The sequence below is a fragment of the Arvicola amphibius genome, chromosome 12, assembly GCF_903992535.2.
Source record: "Arvicola amphibius chromosome 12, mArvAmp1.2, whole genome shotgun sequence".
Taxonomy (NCBI): Eukaryota; Metazoa; Chordata; class Mammalia; order Rodentia; family Cricetidae; genus Arvicola; species Arvicola amphibius.
In genome coordinates this window covers 21441670-21453073 of record NC_052058.2, presented here as the reverse complement: position 1 = coordinate 21453073, position 11404 = coordinate 21441670, and the positions used below count along the sequence as shown (strand labels likewise).

The 11404-nt window shown below is 48.4% G+C and overlaps 1 protein-coding gene across 1 annotated transcript; it reads left to right on the top strand.

Annotated features, from left to right (window-relative positions):
• The first annotated feature begins 2881 nt into the window (after positions 1-2881).
• Slamf9 (SLAM family member 9) lies at positions 2882-5551 on the top strand. Its single transcript, XM_038348519.1, has 4 exons — positions 2882-3086; positions 3577-3918; positions 4657-4929; positions 5319-5551. Exons 1-4 carry the CDS (start codon positions 3044-3046, stop codon positions 5549-5551), a joined length of 891 nt encoding a protein of 296 aa, XP_038204447.1. The 5' UTR covers positions 2882-3043.
• Positions 5552-11404: the final 5853 nt, after the last annotated feature.

The following is an 11404-nucleotide window of genomic DNA, read 5'->3' as shown; positions in this document are numbered from 1 at the left end:
CACTGTCCAGTTCTCTTTTTAACCATTTTAAAAATTTCAATTATAGTGTGTGTGTGTGCATGCATGCATGCATAAGGAAGGGGTCAGTGGGTATCAGATCACTTGAGGCTGGAGTTTCAGGCAGTTTGTGAGCCGCCTGTTATGAGTGCTGCACATCAGTCTTGGGTCCTTTGTAGAACAGATGTGTTCTTAACACTGAGCCATCTCTCCATAATGGGTTTCCCTATAATACTTTCATGTATGCATCTAACATACTTTGATTGTGCTTACTCTCTATCATTGTTTCTTGTGTTCCTCCTTCCCCACTCATTCTCTCCTATTCCTAATTAGTCTTCCTCACAAAGTCTAGGTTTTGAAAACCATCTAGGCCTAGGTTCTGCATATGAGGAAAAAAAAAAAAAAAACAACCCATGGCCATTTTGTTTAGCACGATTACTTCTGGTTCCATTTCCTTTCCTACAAATTCCATAGCTTCATTACTTATGGATGAATAAAATTATTGGTGTATACATATCACGTCTGCTTTATGCATTCACCTGTTGATGGGCACTTAGGCTGGTTCCGAAACCGCTACTGTGAAGACCATTGCAGTAAACTTGAGTGTGTAGGATCACTGCAGGATGCTGATTTAGATTCCTCTGAGTATATTACCCAGGAATAGCTATATCATATGATAGCTCTCTTTTCAGTTTTTTAAAAGAGCCTCCATACTGATTTCCATAGTGACCTAATTAATTTATATTTCTACTACTTTCAGTTCTACATACAGTTTCATTTCTGTTATTGTGATGAAATACCCTAAAAGCAACTTAGTGGAAAAACTGTTTTGGCCCATGATTCCAGGCTACAGTCTATCAAAGCAGGGAAGCAGTATCAGGAGCCTAAGACTGTTGCTCCAGATGAACAAGAATAGAGAGAAATGATTACATGCATGCTTGCTTCTTTGCTTATGCTTGCCTCTTACACAGTCCAGGACCCCTGCCTAGGGAATAGTGGGCTGAATCTTCCCACATCAATCAACCCCAGAGACATACCCATAGACTAACTCAGTGTAGGTCATCCATCATTGAGACTCTTTTCCCAAGTGATTCTAAGTTGTGTCAAGTAGACATGTAAAGCTAACTGTCCACCATACTGCCAAGAGTGCACATAGGGGTTCCTTTTTTTCCATAATATGTTTCTCTTACCTTGATTCTCTACAATCTCTTCTCAAATCTGATTTTCTCTATATCTTTGATCAAGATTGATACTCTGAATGATTTGAAATATTTCTATGACATTAACAACTCTAACAAACTCCTTCTAAAATGATTGCTGTTATTATTGTTGTTATTTTCCTTTTGAGACAGGGTCTCCCTATGTAGCTCCAGCTCACGATGTAGACCAGGGTGGGCTGGAATTCAGAGCAATCCACTTGCCTCTGCCTCCCGAGTGCTGGTGTTAAAAGGTGTGCACCGCTATGCCTGGCCTGAAACAGAATTTTAAGAGAATCAGACTTTCCGTGCTGCCTGGGGTGGGGGGGTATCCAAAGGATGTTTCTCTCAATTCACACTGAAATTTAAGGGGTAACTCACACCGTGTCTGGAGCCCTTGACATCCTGCAAGTGGAGAAGAAGAATGTCCTCAAACTCCTTGCAGTAGGAACCCTCTTAGGTGGCACCAACCTTAACTTCTAACTGCAAAAGGCAAAGTGATGATATTTGCATCAAAAAATCAGAGGAGGACCTGGTGAAGCTGTTGCTGACAGCTCCATCCATCATTGCCCCTGAGAACCCTGCTGATATCAGCATCTTCTCCTCTAGGAACCCCTGGGGCCAACCAGCTGTGCTGTCCATTTCAAGTGCCAGCCGCTCCACTCCTAGGACGTTCACTAGCCAGATCTAAGAGAACTTCAGGGAGTGATGTCTTCTGGTGGTGCCCAATCCCAGAGCTGACCATCGGCTTCTCACGAGGGTGTCTTGTGTTAACCTACCTACCGTTGCTCTGTGTAACACAGACTCTCCTCTGCACTGCTGACATTGCCGTTCCATGTAACAAACAGGGGTATTCACTCAGTGAATCTCTTGGGAAGTTCTGCACACATGCAGCACCATCTCTGATGAGCACCAACGGTGCCCATCTGGTCATGCCCGATTCCTACTTCTATAGAGATTCTAAGGGATTGAGAAGGAAGAGCAGGTGCTGTTAGAAAGGCTGTGACCAAGAAGGAATGTCAGAGCGAATGGACCGTACTTACTCCTGAGTCCACTGCTTCCAGACGGGAGGTGACAGACTGGCCTGCAGGTGTGCATGTGTCCTCTGTACTCATGCAGCAGTTCCCTGCTGACGATCAGATTGTTCAGATAGCCGCCGGGGTCTAGTCTGCAGTCCTCACTGTGCAGGCTACGGAATCAGATGGAACCACCACTAAGTGCTCATCAACTGTTTTACAGATTCTTGAGCAGCAGGGAAAGGTGGTTGGAAGACAAACCAGAGTTTCTTAGGAAACAAGCAATCAATCCCCCGTCCCCAAAGTGGGAATACAGATAGCTTTAAACAGAAGGGCTTCTCTCACTCATCCTTTCTAATGCTGTGAGTGTGCACTTAACAGGGGCCAGGAACAATGAAACATACAGAGGAAATAAATTATAGACTCTCAGGGGAAGTAGAGAGCGCAGCAACACAGGACACACTGAGGTGGCGGGGAGCACATGCCGAGGGCCGGCAGCAGGCTGGTGCATGCATATATGATTTCCATGGGATCTGGACATGCAGAAAATTGGAAGCAGAAAGTTGTTATTAAGAAGTAAGACTTGAGCTGAGTTTGGGGGATGGGCAATCTGAGTCAGTGGATAAATCATCTGACTGTTAGACTGGGGAGAAATGTCCCATGAGGGCCAGTGAGGAACTTAATGGGGACAGAGGAAGTTGGAGTGCAAAGTATTTCCCTCTCTGTTCCTGTCAATATCAATCAGTCATTCTTCTTGGAGAACCCCATACCGACTTCTCTTTCCACAGCCTGTGGAGCTGACCAAGCCATTCTTCCCAGGCAGGGATTGCTGATATGGGGGCCTTTCTCTGGTCACTCCTTCTGCTGCTTCGAGAAGGTGAGTAGCTGCCTGTGCTGTGTAAGACTCTGTACCCCTCGGCTCTACTTGGCCTTAGGCTAACAAGACCCTTCCTTTAGGGATGATGCTCTGCAGTAAACGTGGATGTGCATGCATCATAGCATTATGTTGGCTTAGATTGCACTGAGCATGTACCCAGGAGTGATATAGCTGGATCCCAGCCTAGTTTTGAGGAACTTACATTCTGATCTCCAAGGGATGAGAGAGGAGACTATCTGGGGGGCGTGGATGGGGTTGCAGTTCAAGAAGGACAAGGAAAGAGGGAAAACTTTGGATGGCGAAGAGATAAATGGGGACCATTCCTGGTCGGCTTGGGTGCGGTGGAAATATAGAACTACAGAGGTAGCTAGAGAGTCACACTGAACATGGAGCTAGAGAAGGTGCTCAGATGAGGAGTAGCCACGGCTACCATGCCAACTAGCCTCAGTCTCCCAGAGATATCGGCTGGCCTACATATGTCTTTTTTCAGCCAAAGGGTTTTCTGGAGATGATGAGGACCCTGAGGAAGTGGTTGCAGCTCTTCTAGAGTCTATCAGTCTCTCTCTGGAAATACCACCCAATGAAGAGGTTGAGAACATCACCTGGATCTCTCAAAAAAACCTCGCCATAGTCGTACCAGGGAAAGAGGGACAGCCGACTAGCATCAAGGTGATGGATCCTCGCTACTGGGGTCGAGTGGACATCTCGGAGTCCAGCTACTCTCTGTATATCAACAATCTGACTTGGGAGGACTCGGGACTTTACCAAGCCAAAGTCAACTTGAAGACATCCCAGTTCTCTATCACGAAGTCTTACGATCTCCTTGTCTACCGTGAGTTTAGACTCCTATTATTCTGGCTTTTCTGAGGTTAGCATGGGAGATTGGGAGCTGAGGTAAGCTTTAAGAGGCTGAAACTGGAAGGCAGACCGCCTCTAATGTGCTCTGCTCCAGTGTCTGAGCTCAGCCATGGGAGACTGAGCTGGAACAAGGAGCCATTAGGTACTGAGGCTGCTTCCACAGAGGTTCCCAAAGCAGCGAGTGATGAGGATCATGTATAGCAAGGGTATCTAAGGGTCCTTTTTCACCCAGCAGACTGTGCATCCTCTAGATAAATAGCTCTTGAGCTCCTTATTCCCCTGTGTGGTTTGAGGGTTACTAATCATTTCTTCCCCGCTTGAGCCAACATTTCTTCTTTCTACCTGCCTTACTGAATCTACTTAGGATCTTGGAGAGACCACTAAAATGTAAAAACCCTTGGGAGGGTGGTAATGCTTTTTACAATCAGTAAGACTGAGGAGAATCTGGAAGAAGGAGGGTTCTAAAGCTGAGAGTGAAGTTAGAAGGAGTACTGGTGCACATCAGTCTAAGCACATTCCCTGGGACCCCGTAACCACAAATCAGATGCTTGTTTTTATCTGGTTTTATTTGTTTTATGAGCAAAGGGCCTCTCAGGATAGCTAGAATACCCACGGCTTGAGAAATGTAGGAAAACGGACCCAACTTCAGAACGTTCAGCGGGTCTTTGTGGTTTTTTGTTTGTTTGTTTTGTTTTTGTTTTTTCTCTTTTAGGGCGACTGTCAAAGCCCCATGTCACTGTGACCTTTAAGATTTCCGAGGAAGGTGCCTGTAATGTATCCCTGAGGTGCTCTGTAGAGAGAGCAGGCATGGATGTGACCTACACTTGGCTTTCCTCACAGGACAGCACTAACACTTCTCGTGAAGGCTCTGCCATCAGTACATCCTGGAGGCCCGGTGACAGAGCCCTTTCCTACACGTGTAGGGTCAGCAACCCCATCAGCAGCACCAGCTCCCGTCTCATCCCTGTTGGGTCCTTCTGTGCAGGTACCAGAACCCTAGAGACAATTCCTGAGACTGTGCAAGTCCTGTGACTGAGGATACCATCTCCTCCCATGCCCGGGGCTCTTAAGGAGAGCACTGGACTCTAGAACATAATGCTCTCCCGTAGAAGCTTGCCATTGGATCAGAGAGGGGCCCTCCCTTTGTCAATTGCTCTGGATTCCCAGAGGATTCTTCTGTACTTGGCTTGAGACTGATGGCCAGATATCAGTCCTCAAGCGTCTGTGCACAGAATAGGTATTTCTAGAGACATGTGCTGTAAGATATGAGACGATTATTCTCCCAAGAGCCTTTCTGAGACACTTCAGGTAGACATCTGCCCTCTAAACTTTATCATTCTTCTAATGAACTCTTGTTCTTTCTTCCTATCCTAGATCCTGGCTCTCCCGAGAAACCTCCAATGTTCTGCCTCCTGGCTAAGGGCTTGCTCCTTCTCTTACTCTTGGTAATTTTAGCTGTGGGACTCTGTGTCTTTCGAGCCCAGAAAAATTATGAGATGTCAAGGGTGAGGAAACTCAAGAGAAACCGAATTAAACTGAGGAAGAAGGGGAAACCTGGTCCTAGTCCAGTCAGACCACCCCTTGGGGACCTCTGTTCTGAGCTCTGACTCCTCTTAGCCTCCAGGGAAATCATCTGGGGGGCAGGTGGGAGGGCAGACCAGGGTTAAACACCTGAAAGGACCATATTCCCCGAGAGACACCATCTGGCAATAAAGTCAAGTCCCCACCCCTCTGCAGGAGCGGTGTGTGCTTGGTGTTTCTGTTTGTGCTCAGCAGCCCAGAGAAAACCTGTTTTCCACCTTCACTACCTGTCCCCGTGTCTTTACTGAAGCCCTCGTGTGTCCCTTCTCAGGCTTGCCTCTGAGCAGGAAAACGAGTCTGAAGACCCCGTTAGAGTGAAGTGTTTGTTTTTACTATGTGTATCCCATTCTTCACTAACCCAAGTCTCACAATACTCTAAACTACACAGCAGGCGTTCTCGCCTGATTGAACTTGTGACAGCCATTCATTTAGAGTTCCATGCAAGTGCTGTGCCCAAGACTCCTCGCTCTCCTACCCCATCCTCATTCTGACAGGTAACTTTACTTGACTCTTCTACCCACCAAGTCTATATGGAAACCGCCCCACAAGGAGGTGGCGGAGGCCCCTGCTCAGTCCTTCCCTGGGTTATAGTTGAGTTTAGTGACCTCTGTTGTCTCCCTGATGCCAGCTGCTCTGAGTCCTGCTGCTCACCTGGTAGGAGTGACAACTTACTGGGTCAATTACCAAGATCCTGTACCCTTGACTTCTGTTTGAGGTTGACATAGTTTATCCAGGTGTGGTGGCACACACCTTTAATCCCAGCATTTGGGAGGTAGAGGCTGGTGGATCTCTGAGTCTGAGGCCAGCCTGGTCTACAAATCAAGCTCCAGGACAGTCAAGGGCTAGAGAAAGAAACCCTGTCTGAGTTGATTTTGTTGGCCTTCCTGTTTTTTCCTTACAGATTTCTGTTTTGGGCCTTCCGATTGGTATCTTTGGTCAATGTACAGCTCTTTACTCTTGCTCTTTCCGTAGTCCTGGGTCGGATGTGCCTATCATATTGTTTTCCCAACGTTCCATCTTAGGTGTTTTACTTGGTTGATTGCCAGGGGAGTGGGGAGGGCACAAGAGAAGCCACTTGATCAGTAGGACAGGTGTAAGTAATGAATGAATTGGTGGAGGTGATATAGGATGTGCCAAGGAGGGAGCTGGGTGTGATCTTAGGAAACCTAGGTTTTGCCCTGCCACTTCCCCGTGTCCTGGGATACTGTGTTTACCCAGCATCCATCAGTTCAGTTCCACAAAGAACACATACTTGAAAGGAAGACAGGTGTAGCTTCTTGGAGTTCTTACAGAGAATGGGTCTCCTTTAGGTACTGAACAGTCTTGTCTTCAAAAAAGGTCAGTAGCCCCAACTTCTGACACTTTCCATGCCTGTCAGAGGAGGTGCCACTGTAAGGTGAGGGCCGGCCTGGGCAAACGACCTGGAGTCCATTTTTTCACCTAGAGGGACAGCCCTTTCTCTTGTCTTAGGAGCTGGCATACAGAAAGCAAACAGAGAAATGAATAGTCTTTGTGTGGCTTAGTCCAGGAATCTCCCTGGAGCTGGCAGAGTCCCTTCTTCTCAGAGCCAATCTCTGAATAGAGAAAGCCCAAAACGGTCTGGAAAAGGAAGGCTTAAACCTTGAAGAAAGTATATACTCAGAAGCTGGAATAGGAATCCGGTAGCATGTTAAGATGCTCTTATTCATTGTTTGAAATAGGTTGATGCAAACTGGAAAATGGACATTCTAGCCAGACAGGAAACACACACCAAGATGCTCACATGTGAAGTAGCATAGCACCTAGGGACTGCCATGCTACATGCTATGACTAAAGAGTGCTTGAGAAAACAGGCTGGAGAGACATGCTCTAAACGGTGAGGGGACCAGGGCTCATGCACACATTGCCAACAGACTCCCCAGGTTCACGATTTTCTGATAGACTCATCCAGAAATTGAAATATACAAAGTCGCCGATACATTAGAGGCAGTACTGGTTGGCTGAATAAATTTTCCCAGAGGAGCAGTCACTATGGCTTAAGGACAAACGGGAGGAAAATCTTTAGTTCTCACCTTTAGGGATTCCTCTTTTTTTTTTTTTTTTTTTGAGTTTTATGGAAGTTTTATAGTAGCAGAATAAAAGCCATAATTTTCCAGTACATTGGTGGAAACATCAGGTCAGTGGTTACAGCAATATGGGGTTATCTCTGCTGTCAGCCTCATGTTATCTGATGGTCCTTTTTTTTTTTTTTTAAATCTACTTCACTTTTGAAGTAAGGAGGGTACAAGTCACAGGACTAGATTTTGTTTCTTATAAAAACAAAACAAAACAAACACATAAGATACATCAATCAGACAAAAATGACAATAATAAAAAACATTCAGGAAAAACATAAACATGTAAACTTTTAAAATTTGAAAACCATTTAAAAATCTCATTTAAAAATAATTTTTTTAATTATTATTAAATTAGTTTAGCTTATCTTTCTACCAGAAACCACCAAAGACAGCAGAAATGAAACTCTTGGACCAGAGGTGGGGGCCAGTGCCTTCCAATTGGTGAGGAACCAAGAAATCAAAGACTTCCCCTTTTGAGCTTATAGTTTGCGGTTATGTTCAGGCTCTGTTCACTAACATGAAATCATCTTGTCAACTGTTAGGGCAGCCTACTATGCAAACTAGCAAAGCTGCTAGTTCTGGGTCCTTGTTGGGGCAGTGGGAAAGACCACGTTTCTGTCCCAGCCTGCTTTCCCCTGCTCCAAGCTCTTTGTGTGGCTCCCAACACTCAGGCCCTTACACCTGGGAGAATGTTCCAGCTCTCAAGGCTTACTAAAGATGGAAGACCAAACACAGCGATGGGATCTGATTTAGATGAGCAGCATTCGGGGTGGTGTGATAGTGATTCAGTTGTGCTTAAAATCTTTCCCCAGGGTCTGCTCCCGACCCCGATGTCATTAACTACATGCCTGTTACACTCAGTGGGAGATTTACCCAGTCAGTTCAGGGAGGGCTTCGGGAGGAACACCCTGGGAAGTTCCAGGACAATGTTGCCTGAACCTGGTGGGAAAGCAAACAGCAAGCAGGCACCCCCACAACAGCGTCAAGCTGAGAGGTACTAAATTCTGAGGGCAGGTACATTCTGCCTATGGGTGAAATGTCCCAAGGGGGTTGGTTCCGCGATCCAGGCTGGATCTCAGGCCCTGAATGTGCCTCCGTAGGAACTTTTGACTGGGCAGGTTCCTCCATCTGGTCCAGCCGCTGTTTTCTTACTAGTCAAAAGGAGCTGCACTCTCTTCGCGGGGTTTCAGTGCAGATTACAGGAGCAACGAACCAAAGCATGAATCTACCCCAGGGTTTGGCACCCTGCAAGGGATTCGGTGTAGGATCAGATATTTCATTCTTTCTCTTTCAATCTCCGTTGTCAGGGTGCCTGTCATTTCTTCCCCCTGGGCTTATTTCTCTAGGTCGTTGGTGCTAGAAGCTGCTCCGGCAGCCCCAAACTAGCTCAGCCTTCAGCAAGCTACACACAAGGGAGGAGCCTGAGCAAAAGCTGGGAGCTAGCCAATACAGACAGGTATTTCCAGTCCAGCGAAAGGAAATGGGTGGGGGTGGGGATACAGAGAGGAGATCAGATGGTCCCGGGACTTGGGTGGATCCCCAGGGAGGGGGCGGGGAATAGTGCTCTTCCCCAGGTGCTTCTGCTCCTTGGCTCAGATTTCAACCTTCGATGCCTCCTTTGTGGCACGCTTGTTCGGAAAGGGGAGAAGGCCACGGGTAAGTTATAAAGGAAGAAGGGCATGCAAGCAGCCTGCAAAGGGGGTAGGCTTCTGTGGCTCTTGGTGCCCGGGTCGGTCTGACCCAGTAGCCCATCTGACTCGAGGCGGGAAGTGGCAATCAGCCTTCCCACCTTTAGTTGTATAGAGCTCCACGAGGGGGCGACTGGAGCCCACGTGCGACCGCGTCCTTCTGTCTCTAAACTACAACTCCCAGGCGGCTCGGGGGTCCCGCCCGCCTTGCCCGGCCTCTGTGGGCTCCAATTGGACGCCGCGGGAGGGGGGGGGGGGTTGGCGGTCTCCAGGGCGACGGGAGGCGCTCGGGGCATCTGAGGCGGGGAGGCGGGTCCGCCCCCTATTGTGTGGCTGCGAGAGCAGAGCTGTGCGGTGCAGAGCAGGTGAGGGTGGGGGTGTCCTGGGGCGTAGAAATGGGGTACCGGAGGGGACATGGAGAGCAGTGAGGAGTTGTGGGGGCCAGAGGGAAGCGGGGGAGCTCTAGAGAGAAGTGAAATTATCTGGGGAAGCAGAACTAGGGTAGTTCTGGGAGCGGAGTGGAATCACTGATGGGTGAGTGGGGGTTCCAATAGATCTGGAAGAGTGTAAGAGGTAATGTAGGGGAGTTCTTGGCGGGTTCCAAAAGAGAGGCGTTCTAAGAGCCAGAGAATGCGAGGGAACAAGAATTGTTGTGGTGGGCTATCGGAAGTGTATTATGGGATGAGTCCTGGAGGATTGGGGGGTGGGGGATTCCCGGGAGAGCAGGGTGGGGAAAAGGGGGAGGGCGAGTGGGAATTCTGGAGGAGGCCAGCCAGGGGTGCTCTGAAGCGAGGACCTGCTGCAATTGGAGATCAGGTGTGAGAAGCTGGAATTTTGCAGACACTGAAAAGTGTATGGCAGGGATGGGAGTCCTGGAAGAAACGAGGGACTGCTGGATGGGATGGGAAGATCAAAAGGACAGAGGATGGATGGGGAGCAGAGTTGGAAAGATTCCAGGAAAAGTGGGGTACGTTCTGGGGTTGCCTTGGTCACAAGACTCTTGGCCGAGCTAGAAGAGCATGGCCTCTGTATGGTACAATTTGAAGGTTTTCCAGGGAAGTCCAGGAGAGCTGACTGAGAGGAGCAGCAAGAGGCATGGGAACTAATTACCAGGGGTCAGTGATACAGGGGTGTTACTGCCCCTGTGGAGGGTATTTTACAGACAGTGCTGAATTGTGTGAGGCCCACAAGAGGGTGGAGGCCTCAGAGCAGAGTCCACTGGGTTTGCCAGGCCCAGGTCAGGGCCCTTTGGTCCTTAGATACTGAGAAGTTGGTATTGCTGGGAGTGCCTACCTTCCATGCTCCAGGGCTAATTTTGTGTATCCTGCGGACTCAAAAGCAGTTTTAGTTACTCTCAGATCATGCCTCTAGGGTTAGGGAATGGAGGGCCTGGCAAATCCTCACACCCCCAGGATACTAGAGAGGAGTGTGTGGGAGTAATTAGGGTGAGGCGCTAAGTCGGGGTGTCTGGCAGAGAGAGGGTTCTCTGGCAGCATCTTGAAGAAAGTGGCTACAGCTGCCAACCCTGGATCTGTCCAGACCTGGAGGATGCTGCCCCCTCTCCCCATCCTCTGCAGGTGGGGAAGGCAAGCTCCTCCTCTCCCAAGTCCCTGCCAAAAGCAGTGTTGCCTGAGTGGAGAATATCTTCAGGCTCCAGGGTGCCACCCAGAGGGTGGGAAATGGGGTGAAGAATTGGATGTGGGCACTCTGTGGAGCATTCTCTACAGGGGTTAGAGCCTACCTGAGACTTGCTCTTGATTAGCTGTCTGCTTCCAAGCAAGATCCTTAGGGTCCTTACTGGTCACACGGGGTGGCAGTGGTGAATAATGGTCCCATCATGTCATCTGTTCCCTTGTTGGCATCAGGAGAAAGGGCAGAAGGGCAGGGAGGCTAGTGGACGATGCCTCTCCTCTCCAGGACTTCCCATGTGTGAGAATCCTTAGTTCCCTTTGCTTACTTTGCTAACAGCGGTGTATCACTTGCCAGGCATTCCCAGAATTCCCTTGCTTTTTCTAGGATCTGCTCCCTTACCCATGTAGTCTCAACCAGACAGTGCTCTCTTGTTCTCTAGTGAATCCTCAGGGATTCAGGATCT

Coding starts and splice junctions, on each gene's coding strand:
- Slamf9 (XM_038348519.1), top strand. CDS start 3,044: ATGGGGGCCTTTCTCTGGTCACTCCTTCTGCTGCTTCGAGAAG. Junction 3,087..3,576: donor CCTTCTGCTGCTTCGAGAAG/GTGAGTAGCTGC, acceptor GTCTTTTTTCAG/CCAAAGGGTTTTCTGGAGAT. Junction 4,930..5,318: donor TGTTGGGTCCTTCTGTGCAG/GTACCAGAACCC, acceptor TTCCTATCCTAG/ATCCTGGCTCTCCCGAGAAA.